The following is a 14185-nucleotide window of genomic DNA, read 5'->3' on the forward strand; positions in this document are numbered from 1 at the left end:
TGAGTGGTCTAAGAAGACTTTCCTTTTAAAAAGTGGAAAGCAATGAAACTGAGGCTTCAAGGCTGCAAAAATTTCGCGCTGGATCAGAGAAAGGCACTACAGGTGGAGGGAACTATCTGTGCAAAGGGTTGGGCCCTTCAAGAGCTGGAGCATAGAGGTTTAGGAGAAAAAGTGGTGACAGATGAGCCCAGGGCTATCTGCTTAGACCTGTGATCTAATATGGGTGCCAAGAGCCACATGGCAATGTGGCTATTTAAATTTAAATTAGTTAAAATTCAATAAAGTAAAAAATACAGCTCCTGTGCCGGGTGCAGTGGCTCACGCCTGTAATCTCCGCACTTTGGGAGGCCGAGGCAGGGAGATCACCTGAGGTCAGGAGTTCAAGACCAGTCTAGCCGACATGGTAAAACCCAATCTCTACTAAAAATCCAAACAAAACAAAACAAAAAATTAGCTGGGCATGGTGGCAGATGCCTGTAATCCCAGCTACTGGGGAGGCTGAGGCAGGATAATTGCTTGAACCCAGGAGGCGGAGGTTGTAGTGAGCGAGATCGCCCCATTGCACTCCAGCCTGGGTGACAAGAGCAAAACTCAAAAAAAAAAAAAAAAAAAATTCAGCTCCTGAATCACACTAGTTATGTTTCAAATACTCAATAGTCACATGGGGCTAGTAGCAATGGTATTGGAGAGTATGTACAAGGCATGCCTCTATCATCACAGAATGTTCTTTTGGCCAGTGGGAAGCCTCAGGAAGGGGTTTGGATTGCTCAAGGACCCATGGGAGAGAGCAGGCTTTGACTGGGTTGCCTGCCTGTGAGGTCTCTGGACTAGAGGTGCGGGAATGGTCCCCAGAAGTGTGAGGTGGTGTGACTCACCTCCTGCCAGCGTAAAGTGGACTCTGTCCCCACGGACAGGAACAAATTGGGCAAGGCTTCTTCAGCCCTGACTTGGGTTATCTGCTCAGTGTGACCAGAGCCAGGGGCTGAGAAACATGGAGTGAGTGGGACTGGGGCAGGAGCAGCAGCTGCTGAGTGAGGCTAGGCCTGAGCACCTGGTGGGGAGAGGGGTGGGGTCTCCAGCTTGGTCTTGGTTGGCATGCATGGGGCCAGACAGGAGAAGGGCTGGGGGAGGTATGTGTGAGTTGGGATAGAAGAACAGGGAGGAGGGTTGCTGAACAGGGGTTGGGTTGTGCCTTGTCTAACAATGAGAGAGATGGGAACCCTCTCATCTCACCCTGATGAATTGTTTCTGCCTCTTTCCCAGGTCCAACGCAGTCCAGCTGACAAGGATGGAATACGCCATGAAGTCCCTTAGCCTTCTCTACCCCAAGTCCCTCTCCAGGTGAGGAAAGTCATGGGCAGAATGGAAAGGGAGCCACCTATGAGCTGTAAGCCAGAACTTCTCAAACTTTAATGGGTATATAGGTCACAGGGGACCTTGTTCAAGTGCAGATTCTGATTCAGGAGGTCTGGATTGGGACCTGAGATTTTGCACTGCCAAGAAGTCCCTGGGTGATATTAATGCTGCTGCCTACACCACCACCACACCGTGCATAAAAAGGAGTAGACACTATGCTTGGTGCTTTTACTCCTGATCTCATGTAAGCCTCACAACAACTTTGGGAAGTGGGGGTTATTATACCAAATTAATAGGTGAGAGAACTGAGGCACATAGTGGGTGCTCTCAATCACCCAGCAAATCCATGAGGGAGCCAAGATTCTAAATTGGGACTGCCTGACTGTAAAATCCAGGTCCTTTCCATTCCTTTGGTTCTAAATTGAGTGCTTCAGTTAAAAAAATACCTTACATTGACTTCAGGCTTCCCCCACTTCATCCAACTTTACAGGTGAGGAGAGTGAGGCCAAGAGAGGTTGTAACTGGGGGAATGTGGGGTGGGTCTTTTATTACTTTGCTACTTACTCCTCATGGTCTGAGAGCCAGCATATCAACATCACTTGGGAACTTATGAAACATTTGGAATCTCAGGCCTCAACCAGGTCTGCTCAATCAGAATCTGCATTTGAACAGAAGCCCTGGTGAGTTATGTGTCCTTCGAAGTTTGAGATGCACTGCTCTAGCAGGCTTTTTTTTTTCTTTCTTTATTTATTTCTTTTTTTTTTTTTAAGTCAAGTCAAGGTCTCACTCTGTTGCCCAGGCTGGAGTGCAGTGGCGCCATCACAGCTCACTGCAACCTCTCCCGCCTTCCAGGGTTCAAGCAATTCTTGTGTCCCAGCCTATGGAGCTGGGATTACAGGCATGTGCCACCACTCTGGCTAATCTTTGTATTTTTAGTAGAGATGGGGTTTCACCATGTTAGCCAGGGTGGTCTTGAACTCCTGACTTCAAGTGATCTGCCCACCTCAGCCTTCCAAAGTGTGGGATTACAGACATGAGCCACCGTGCCTGGCCTCTAGCAGGCTTTTGAGTAAGACTAGAGCAGGATTAGCAGGTGATGGGGGGTTGGCTGATCATGAGCCCAGTCAGGAGGGGTGGGGAGGTGGCTCCCCTGTGTGGTGGGCAAGGGTTGGGCAAAGTGGGCGGCTCACCCTGATGCTTCAACTGCCCCAGGCGTGTGTCAGTGCGTACCTCTGTGGTGACCCAGCAGCTGCTGTCGGAGCCCAGCCTCAAGGCCCCCAGGGCCCGGCCCTGCCGCGTAAGCACTGCGGATCGAAGCATGAGGAAGGGCATCATGGCTTACAGTCTTGAGGACCTCCTCCTCAAGGTGAGAGCGCCCTGCGCGTTGCACAGCCCAGCTGTGAGCTGGGATTCAGCAGAGATGGAGGTCAGGGCTTAGAAGGTGGCACAGTTTCCTTTCTGATACCTACCAGTGCCTACAGATGGCAATGCCCACCTGGAGAGCTGTCCAACTAATTAGCAATGGCTGATGTCTGTTTGGTAACAGAACGGGGGCAGTATGTTACCATCCTACACTATCAGTAGGTCAGTGGTATTTTCAGGGCACATTTTTCTTGCTGGAAAATCTCATGCTTCCCACTTCCATTAGTTGTTTTTTTTTTTTTTTTGTGAGACGAAGTCCCGCTCTTGTCACCCATGCTGGAGTGCAATGGCGTGATCTCGGCTCACTGCAACCTCTGCCTCCCAGGATCAAGCAATTCTCCTGCCTCAGCCTCCCGAGTAGCTGGGACTACAGGCACACACCACCACACCCAGCTAATTTTTTATACTTTAGTAGAGACGGGGTTTCACTGTGTTGCCCAGGCTGGTCTCGAACTCCTGAGCTCAGGCAATCCACCCACCTCAGCCTCCCAAAGTGTTGGGATTACAGGTGTGAGCTACCACGCCCAGCCCAAGATGGAGTCTTGCTGTGTCACCCAAGTTGTAGTGCAGTGGCATGATCTCGGCTCACTGAAGCCTCCGCCTCCCAGGTTCAAGTGATTCTCATGCCTCAGCCTCCCAAGAAGCTGGGACTACAGGCATGCACCACCATGCCCAGTTAATTTTTGTATTTTTAGTAGAGACGGGGTTTCGTCATGTTGGCCAGGCTGGTCTCAAACTCCCGACCTCAGGTAATCCACCCGCCTCTGCCTCCCAAAGTGGTGGGATTACAGGCATCAGCCACCATGCCCGTCCTCACTGATCATCTCTATAGGGGTGGGACCCTCTCACCTGCAATCCCAGGTGCCTGGTACAGGTCAAATGTTTGGATTAGGCTTCCAATTACTAGGCTCTATTTAACATACAGAAATCATAGCTAACCTCTTTATTCTAAGTTTCCTCCCCTATTTCTGTATATTAGTTCTGTTCTTCCGGGGAGCCAATTTCCCCTCCTTTGTAAGGCTTCTGGCTGTGCAGACTACATTTCTTGTGCTTTCAATCAAAAGGACCTGTTCATACTCTAGTCTGGACTTGGTGCTGTTTTTTTGCCCTCAGGTCTGGGCACCCCCTGCATCAAAATGTCCTTGTTATATGTGGCTTCCCCTGGAGGAAGCAATTGCAAACTAACAAAAGTTACACAGTACAAATACAATACAAAACTTGGCCTGAATCATTTGAGAGTAAGTTGCCAACTTGCTGCCTATTACTCTTGGATACTTCAATGTGCATTTTCTACAAACAAGGATATTCTCCTGTGTAGCCATCATACAACCATTACAATCAGGAAACAGTATTACATTAATGTAATTGAATCCTGAAACTCAACCATTGCCAGTTGTCCCAATAATATCCTTTGTAGTGAAAGGCTCCAGGTCAGGATCAAGTGTTTATTTAATTGTATGTCTCTTTAGTTTCCTTCAGTATGGAACAGTTTTTCAGGGTTTCCTTGACTTTCATGGCCTTAACCATTTTGAAGATTATGAGCCAGCTATTTTTGTTTACTGTCCTTTGGTTTGGAACTATGCATTTCTTTTTTCTTTTTTTTTTTTTTTTTTGAGACGGAGTCTTGCTCTGTCGCCCAGGCTGGAGTGCAGTGGTGCTATCTCGGCTCACTGCAAGCTCCGCCTCCCGGGTTCCCACCATTCTCCTGCCTCAGCCTCCTGAGTAGCTGGGACTACAGGCGCCCGCCACCACGCCCAGCTAATTTTTTTTGTATTTTTAGTAGAGACGGGGTTTCACCGTGTTAGCCAGGATGGTCTCGATCTCCTGACCTTGTGATCTGCCTGCCTCGGCCTCCCAAAGTGTTGGGATTACAGGTTTGAGACACCACACCCGGCCCTATCCATTTCTTTAATTCAGGTTTATATCTTTGGCAGGAATATGATAAAAATAAGTTGCAGGCCAGGCATGGTGGCTCACGCTTGTAATCCTAACACTTTGGGAGGCCGAGGCAGGAGGCTTCCTTGAGCCCAGGAGTTCAAGACCAGCCTGGGCAACATGGTGAGACCCCGTCTATACAAAAATAATATAGGAATTAGCTGGACATGGTGGTGTGCACCTGTAGTCCCAGTTACTCAGGAGGCTGAGGCAGGATGATCGTTTGAGCCTAGGAATTTGAGGCTCCAGTGAACTGTGAATGCACCACTGCACTGCAGCCTGTGTGACAGAGCAAGACTCTGTTTAAAAAAAATTTTAAAAAGATTGTCACTGCAAAATTATATGCAATTTTTGTCACCTTACTGTTTTGATTATTTGAATAAAGTGGTAGGTACAGTCAATCTTCTCTATGTAACATTTTTCCCTCTGTTATTTATTTTCTAGGTCAGTACTTTGTACTAAGTAAACATTGAATTCTGCATCTGTCACTGTATTCACTTATTATTATTATTATTATTATCTTTTAGAGAAAGGGTCTCACTCCATTGCCCAGGCTAGAATGCAGTGGTATGATGATGGCTCACTGCAGCCTCAGACTCCTAGGTTCAAGTGATCCTGCTACCTCAGCCTCCCGACTCGCTAGGACTATAGGTACATGACCTCACACCTAATTTTTAATTTTTTTTAAAATAGAGATGGGGTCTAGCTATGTTTCCCAGCCTGGTCTCAAACTCCTGGCCTCAAGTGATCCTCCCACCTCAGCCTCCCAAAGTGCTGGGATTAGAGGTATGAGCCACGGCATCTGGCTTATTTATTTATTTATTTATTTATTTCAAAAGAGACACAGGTATTTCTATTTTAGTAGGATACATGAATGGCAAGAGATTATTTATTGATGCTCAAGTTGTCCCAGACTTCTGTGTCTTTTTATCATGTCCCCATCATTCTTTGCATGCTTTCTTTCTGGTGCAGCAAGGTATTACAGGCTCATCTTGTATTTTCCCTGCCCTAATTCTTGGCCATTTTTTTCTAAGGTCTATTTCATTTTAGTGGAGAATGGTATTCAGAAACCGAGATCAGGGAGCTAGGTATGTTTATTGCTATTGGTGTGTTGCTGATCCCAGGCCCTTATTGAAAGATTTTTAAGTAGCAAAATATGTTCCTTAGTGAATCCAAGCAAGAAAAGTGACGTGAGAATTCCATCATTCCAAGATAACTAATGATGTGGTTGTAAATGTCCTGAGGAGCCTATTCTTATTATGGACCATGTATTCTGCCAGGTGATTTGCAGCATTTCTTCTGATGAGAGCCTTAAGGTAGTTACCACTATTTCCATTCTCCAGAGGCAGAGGCCAAGCGCATTCACTGGGATTGAAACCCAGGCAGTTAACCTAAGTGTCATGACATTTTTTTTTTGTTTTGAGATGGAGTCTCACTTTGTCGCCCAGGCTGGAGTGTAGTGGCGTGATCTCGGCTCACTGCAAGCTCCGCCTCCCGGGTTCACGCCATTCTCCTGCCTCAGCCTCCCGAGTAGCTGGGACTACAGGTGCCCGCCACCACGCCTGGCTAATTTTTGTATTTTTAGTAGAGACGGGGTTTCACCGTGGTAGCCAGGATGGTCTCGATCTCCTGGCCTCGTGATCCACCTGCCTTGGCCTCAGCCTCCCAAAGTGCTGGGATTACAGGCGTGACGCTCGGCCGTCATGACATTTTTGCATTTAATCACTGTAACAACTTATAAACTGTACTTGCCTGAACTTTTTTTTGATGATGAAACTAGTTCAGAAAAGTGAAATAAGTAAAAATGGACCAAAGACCTAAACGTAAGAACTGAAACTACAAAACCCTTAGAAGAAAACATAGTATGTAAGTCTTCACGACCTTGACTTCCTAGATACGGCACCAAAGCAGAGCGACCAAAGGGAAACACAAACAAACAAAAAAACCAAAAAACAAACAAAAACAAAAACAAAAACAAAACAAAACAAAACTGGACTTCATCAGCAATAAAACCTTTTTTTTTTAGACAGAGTCTTGCTCTGTCACCCAGGCTGGAGTGCAGTGGTGCAATCTAGGCTCACTGCAACCTCTGTCTTGCGGGTTCAAGCAATTCTCATGCCTCAGCCTTCTGAGTAGCTGGGACTACAGGCGCGCACCACCACGCCCAGCTAATTTTTTGTAATTTTAGTAGAGATGGGGTTTCATAATGCTGGCTAGGCTGGTCTCAAACTCTTGACCTCAGGTGATCCACCTGACTCTGCCTCCCAAAGTGCTAGGATTACAGGCGTGAGCCACCGCTCCCAGCCTAAAACTTTTGTATATCAAGGGACACTATCAAGAAAGTAAAAAAAACAACCCACGAAATGGGAGAAAATACTTGCAAATCATATAGCTGATAAGGTTCTAATATCAAGAATATATAGTGTTTACAGCTGAACAAGAAAAAGACAACCCAATTAAAAATGGGCAAGGGATTTGAGTAGGTATTTCTCCAAAGAAGATAACACAGTAGCCAATAAACCCATGAAAAGATGCTTGGCCAAGCGCATTGGCTCATGCCTCTAATTGTAGCACTTCGGGAGGTGGAGGCAGGCAGATCGCTTGAGCCCAGGAGTTTAAGACCAGCCTTGGTAACATGGCAAAACCCCACTTCTACAAAAAAAAACAAAAATTAGCTGGGAATGGTGGCACATGCCTGTAGTCCCAGCTACTTGGGAGACTGAGGTGGGAGGATCACTTGAGCCTAGGAGGCTGACGCTGCAGTGAGTCATGATGGCACCACTGCACTCCAGCCTGGGTGAGAGAGCAAGACCCTGTTTCAAAAAAAAAAAAAGGCTCAGCATCATTAATCATTATGGGAATGCAAATCAAAATCACTTCATCCACCAAAAAGTGGATATATGGCTGGGTGTTGTGCCTCACGTCTGTAATCCAAGCACTTTAGAAGGCCGAGGCAGGAGGACTGCCTGAGCACCCAGGAGTTCGAGAACAGCCTTGGCAACATGGTGAGATCCTGTCTCTATTAAAAAAACAAAAAACAAAACAAAACGATTTTTGGGCCTGGTGCGGTGGCTCACGCCTGTATTCCCAGCACTTTGGGAGGCTGAGGCGGGCGGATCATCTGAGGTCAGGAGAGTTCGAGACCAGCCTGAGCAACATGGAGAAACCTTGTCTCTACTAAAAGTACAAAATTAGCTGGGTGTGGTGGTGCACGCCTGTAATCCCAGCCACTCAGGAAGGCTGAGGCAGGAGAATCACTTGAACCCAGGAGGTGGAGGTTGCGGTGAGTCGAGATTATGCCACTGCACTCCAGCCTGGGCAACAAGAGCAAAACTCAGTCTCAAAAAAAAAAAAAAAAAAAAAGGATTTTTGGCTAAAATACAGACAATAAAAACATCAGTGAGGATGTAAGGAGACTGGAGTTCTCATACATTGCTGGTAGGGATGTAAAATGATGCAGCAACTGTGGAAAACAGTTTGGCACCTCCTCAAAGTTAAACATAGGCCCATTGTGGTGGCTCATGCTTGTAATCCCAGCATTTTGGCAGGCTGAGCGGGGAGGATTACTTGAGCCGAGGAGTTTGAGAGTTTGAGACCAGCCTGGGCAACAAAGCAGTACCCTGTTTCCACCAAAAAAAAAAAAAAAAAAAAAAAAAAAATTAGCTGGGTAACATGGCACAAACCTGTAATCTCAGCTACTTGGGAGGCTAAAGTAGAAGGATCACTTGAGCCCAGGAGGTTGAGGCTTCAGTGAACTGTGATTATACCACTGCACTCCAACCTGGGTTAAAGAGCAAGGCCTTCTCTCCAGAAAAAAAAAAATATATATATTAAACATAGAGTTAATGTATGACTCAGCAATTCTAATCCTCGGTATATGCCCAGGAGAATTGAAAACATATGTTCATATAAAAACTTGTACACAAAAAATCATAGCAGCATTATTAGTAATAGTCAAAAATAAACAAACCAAGTGTTCATCCATTGATAAATAGATTTTAAAATCTGGTATATCTATATAGTAGACTATTATTTAGCCAAAAAAAAAAAAAAAGAATGAATCATGTCCGGGCATGATAGCACATGCCTGTAATCCCAGCACTTTGGGAGGCCAAGGTAGAAGGATCCCTTGAGGCCAGGAGTTTGAGACCAGTCTGAGCAACATAGCCAGACACCATCTTCAAAAAAACATAAAAATTAGGCAGGTGTAATGGCATGCAACTGTAGTCCCAGCTACTTGGGAGGCTGAGGCAGGAGGATTGCTTTTGTCCAAGAGTTGGAGGCTGCAATGAGCTACAATTATGTCATATGCTCTCTACTTACGCTTATGATATGCTTATGATTATTGCATTCCAGCCTAGTAGTCACTGCACTATTAGTGGTGATTGTTGCACAACTTTGTGAATATACTAAAAAACCCTGAATTGTACACTTTTAGAGGGTAACTTTTAGAGTATGTAAACTATATCACAATTAAAAATTATACGTGACTTACATTATATTTTATTGGACAATATTATTCTAGACTATGAACCCTGAAGCCAGGAGCCAAGAGGTACCATGATAAAGTCTCTGGGTAGTGATTCCACAGCAGAGGGCCTGGGCTCCAGTTCCACCTCATAGACCCCAGCCCACTTGTTCTGGGATGGCAGAAGCATCACTGACCTTATTCCCCAGGTCCAGGACACTCTGATGCTGGCAGACAAGCCCTTCTTCCTGGTGCTGGAGGAAGATGGCACAACTGTAGAGACAGAAGAGTACTTCCAAGCCCTTGCAGGGGATACAGTGTTCATGGTCCTCCAGAAGGGGCAGAAATGGCAGCCCCCATCAGAACAGGTGAGGTCCCACCTGTAGGGGGAGAAAATTGGGACCCTGGGAGATGTCTTCAAGGGGAGCTAAGCATTTGCTTGTCTCAACGCAGGGGATGAGGCACCCACTGTCCCTCTCCCATAAGCCTGCCAAGAAGATTGATGTGGCCCGTGTAACCTTTGACCTGTACAAGCTGAATCCACAGGACTTCATTGGGTGCCTGAACGTGAAGGCGACTTTTTATGACACGTACTCCCTTTCCTACGATCTGCACTGCTGTGGGGCCAAACGCATCATGAAGTGAGCAAATTGGGATTTCCTGGGGACAGGGTGGGTATGGGCAATGGGAGAGCCCCTGTCTGTTCACATGGACTCAGCCTTCTTAGCGCCTGGGTCTGGCTTTGGTGCTGACAAAGCTTAGCCTGTATCAGACAACACAGAGCCTGATGGGCTCTCAAAGTGCTGTGGACGACACTGGCGTGTGCCCAGGGGTACACGTGTTCCTCTTGGTGGAACCTGGATGCATTTTGTTTTTATGACTACTTTCTACTCTAGCAACTACTTTTTTTATTGAAATAGGGAGTTTTCCTAAGTAGTCTTCTAGTCAATTTTAAAAAAATGAACATGTGTTGGCCAGGCACGGTGGCTCATGTCTGTAATCCCAGCACTTTGGGAGGCCAAGGTGGGTGGATCAGTTGAGGTCAGGAGTTTGAGACCAGCCTGGCCAACATGGCAAAACCCAGTCTCTACAAAAACTAGTTGGACATTGTGGTGCATGCCTGTAATCCCAACTACTTAGGAGGCTGAAGCAGGAGAATTGCTTGAACCTGGGAGGCGGAGGTTGCGGTGAGCCAAAATTCCGCAATTGCACTCCAGCCTGGGCGAAAGAGCAAGACTGTCTTGGAAAAAAAAAAAAAAAGTATGTGTCAAAGATTTAATTGAATTCATTAATTAATGAGAGAACTAGCAAGAAGTTACAATCAGTTCAAAGGAGAATTCAAAATCCCACAAATATATAGGTCCAGCAAGAATGATGAGATAGGCTGGGTGCAGTGGCTCTCACCTGGAATCCCAGCACTTTGGGAGGTCAAGGCAGGAGGATCTGTTGAGCCCAGGAGTTTGAGACCAGCTTGGGCAACAGAGTGAGACCCTGTCTCTATCACACGTGCGTGTGCACGCACACACACACAAAATGCTGGCAGTGGTAGTATATGCCTATAATCCCAGCTAGGTGGGAGGATTGCTTGAGCCCAGGAGTTTGAGGCTGCAGTGAGATATGACCATACCACTGTGTACTCCAGCCTGGGCAACAGCATGAGACCTTGTCTCTAAAAAGAAGAAAAAAAGAGATAAATGTATACATACAAAATTGGGTTTTTCCCCCGTGGGAATGGGAGAGATGAAATAATCTTCCCTCCATAGGACAGAATTAGTTTGCAAGTCTTATGGACCAGAGTCATTTGTACTATATAATGAACTTTTCTTCAAACTTATTTTTGAAAGTCTAACCAAATGTCTCAAGAAGCATGAGAATATGTGAGGTTAGAACCCGCTCCCACTTCCCCATTTCTCCTACTTTCCAAACATCCAACCCCATGTTAATTGCTTTATGCTATTTCAGCCTTATGACCCTGGGTGGCAGGTGCAATCCCATTTTACCCATGAGGAAGCTGAAGCTCAAAGCTAGAGCAGTTTGCTGAAGTTCACCCAGCTAATAAGACTGGATTAGGACTTAGGCCTGCCTGATTCAGGTTCAGTTCTCAGTACATGCTCATGCCAGGCATGGGTGTCTTCATGTCCAGCACTCTGAACATGAGCTAGACTGCAGGTGACTTGGAAAGGCCTCAGAGTCTAGAACAGAGTGTCTCAAGGTGCAGAGCCACGTTATGGAGATTAATCTGGTTGGTCCAAAGTAGTAGTAGAAAAATAGAAAGCCTTATGAAATGAGCTGGGGTTTTGCATGAGAAAGTAGGGAGGTTCCGGGCATCTCAGTTAAGGTGGAATTGCAGGTCCTCGCCCTAATCCTGATCCCATCTGCAGCATCTGTTCCTATTTGCACATCACTCTAGAATTGATGAAATGCTTTTAGTGTTACCACCTCAGTGGTATTCAAATGTTATTAATGAAGAAAACAAACATAATGAAACCAATCCCTTCCAGGACAGCACGGGAATAAGGGGGTGCAGGGAGGGGGTACACTCTTGTTTTTTATTTATTATTTATTTATTTATTTTTGAGACAGAGACTCGCTGTGTCACCCAGGCTGGAGTGCAGTGGCACGATCTCAGCTCACTACAACCTCTGTCTCCCAGGTTCAAGTGATTTTCATGCCTCAGCCTCCCGAGTAGCTGAGATTACAGGTGTCCACCACCACGCCCAGCTAATTTTTTGTATTTTTTAGTAGAGACAGGGTTTCACCATGTTGGCCAGGCTGGTCTCAAACTCCTGACCTCAAATGATCCACCCACCTCGGCCACCTAAAGTGATAGGATTACAGGCATGAGCCACCAAGCCCAGCCTTGTGTTTTTTGTTTGATGGTTTTTTGAGACAGAATCTTGCTCTGTCACCCAGGCTGGATTGCAGTGGTGCCACCTCAGCTCACTGAGACCTCCGCCTCCTGGGTTCAAGCGATTCTCCTGCCTCAGGCTCTGGAGTAGCTGGGATTACAGGCACCCACCACTACGCCTGCCTAGTTTTTGTATTTTTAGTAGAGACAGAGATTCGCCATGTTGGCCATGCTGGTCTCAAACTCCTGACCTCAGGTTACCCGCCCTCCATGGCTTCCCAAAGTGCTAGGATTACAGGTGTGAACACCATGCCCAGCCTACTTCATGGTTTTGACTTGCATGCCCTCTCATTCCACTCAGGGAAGCTTTCCGCTGGGCCCTCTTCAGCATGCAGGCCACAGGCCACGTACTGCTTGGCACCTCCTGTTACCTGCAGCAGCTCCTCGATGCTACGGAAGAAGGGCAGCCCCCCAAGGGCAAGGCCTCATCCCTCATTCCGACCTGTCTGAAGATACTGCAGTGAAAGCCCAAGCCCTTGGAAGCTTTCCCCAGTGAAGGACTAGACTGGGGGCCCCACGCTCAACTGGTAGTGCCCACAAGCCTGGCAGCTGTAGAGCCACTAACCTCCCCACACCTCCCTCACCACGCAGGACCCTGAGTGAGGAGGAGGGGCTGGAAACCTGGGGTGGGTTGGCCAAAGGAGAACCTCAGGCTCCTGGCCTGGCCCAGCTCCTTCCTGCTCAAGGCAGCTTAGCCCATCCAGACTGGCCCTGAAGTGTGCCTCTCCATTGGCATGAAGTCTGCCCCTTAGCAATCCAGCCTCGCAGGCTGTACTTTCACGGTGCTCTCTACCTTCTGGCCCCCATCCCGGAACATTCCTGAGTGAATTCGCAAGCACACCAGCATGTGATATTAGGGAGTTTGCAATAAATTATTGAGGCTGATGTATCTTCTTTGCCTGTGTTCTTTGGGGTGGGGTTCTATCTGGAAGGTTGGAGGGGGGCTAAAGGAAGAGACGAATCTATTGTCAAAGTATTCTCTTTAATGTAGGATTACAGGTAATAGCACTTTTTCTACCAAAGAAGGAAAAAAAAAAAAGAACTGGGCACAGTGACACATGCCTGCAGTCCCGATACTCAGCAAGCTGGGATGGAAGCATCCCTTGAGACCAGGAGTTCAAGGCCAGCCTAGGGCACAATAGCAAGACTCCAGTCTCCTTAAAAAACAAAATTGCAGTTGATTTTGAAACTAAAGTCAGCTGAATTTGAGGCTTGAGCTGACCATGTAATTGATACCATAAGTAACAGTTTCCTAATTAAATTCACCTATCACAGGAGCTTCAATTGAGCGGGTGGGATTAAGTCACTCTTCTAATTTCTCAGTGTCCTATTTTATAATAACCGTTTAAGTGGTTAGGTGAAAAAGTACTACTCAAGCTGTAAGGCATTTCTCCGTCAATGCCCATCCTAACTTGCCAGACAGCTTATCTTTCATGTTCAGGACTTTCAACCTCGGGATTTCAAAGTGGGCTCATAGGTAGCCCCAAAGAGTAGGAGCTTCTCATCAGTGTGAGCTGGCATTTTCCAATATTGGACAACTCAAGACAAGCATGAAAGGCTGAACTTAGGCTGGGCATGGTGGCTCACACCGTAATCCCAGCACTTTGGGAGGCCGAGCCAGGCAGATTACCTGAGGTCAGGAGTTCAAGACCAGCCTGACCAACATGGTGAAACCCAGTTTCTATTAAAAACAAAAAAATTAGCTGGCCATCATGGCAGGTGCCTGTAATCCCAGCTACTCAGGAGGCTGAGGCAGTAGAATCGCTTGAACCTGGGAGGCGGAGGTTGTGGTAAGCCAAGATTGTGCCACAGCACTACAGCCTGGGTGACAGAGCGAGACTCTGTCTCAAAAAAAAAAAAAAAAGGCTGAACTTGTAGAACTTGTAGGTGACTGTTTTATTTAGTCTGTGACTGAAAGATTTAAAAACTTGGCCAGGTGCAGTGGCTCATGCCTGATATCCCGGCACTTTGGGAGGCTGAGGCAGGAGTATCGCTTGAGGCCAGGAGTTCAAGAGCAGCCTGGGCAACATAGCCAGACCCTGTCTCTACACTAGATAATAAAAAAAAATTAGCAGAGCATGGTGGCTATAGTCCTA

At 46.8% G+C, this 14185-nt stretch overlaps 1 protein-coding gene across 1 annotated transcript; it reads left to right on the top strand.

The window, feature by feature from the left end:
* The first annotated feature begins 949 nt into the window (after positions 1-949).
* CIDEC (cell death inducing DFFA like effector c) lies at positions 950-12978 on the top strand. The gene is made up of 5 exons (XM_054551766.2): positions 950-1341; positions 2569-2722; positions 9391-9549; positions 9635-9822; positions 12391-12978. The coding sequence occupies exons 1-5, from the start codon at positions 1238-1240 to the stop codon at positions 12551-12553; spliced, it is 768 nt and encodes a 255-aa protein (XP_054407741.2). The 5' UTR covers positions 950-1237; the 3' UTR covers positions 12554-12978.
* The last annotated feature ends 1207 nt before the right edge of the window (positions 12979-14185 follow it).

The sequence above is a fragment of the Pongo abelii genome, chromosome 2 (assembly GCF_028885655.2).
Source record: "Pongo abelii isolate AG06213 chromosome 2, NHGRI_mPonAbe1-v2.0_pri, whole genome shotgun sequence".
In the NCBI taxonomy this organism is placed as follows: domain Eukaryota; kingdom Metazoa; phylum Chordata; class Mammalia; order Primates; family Hominidae; genus Pongo; species Pongo abelii.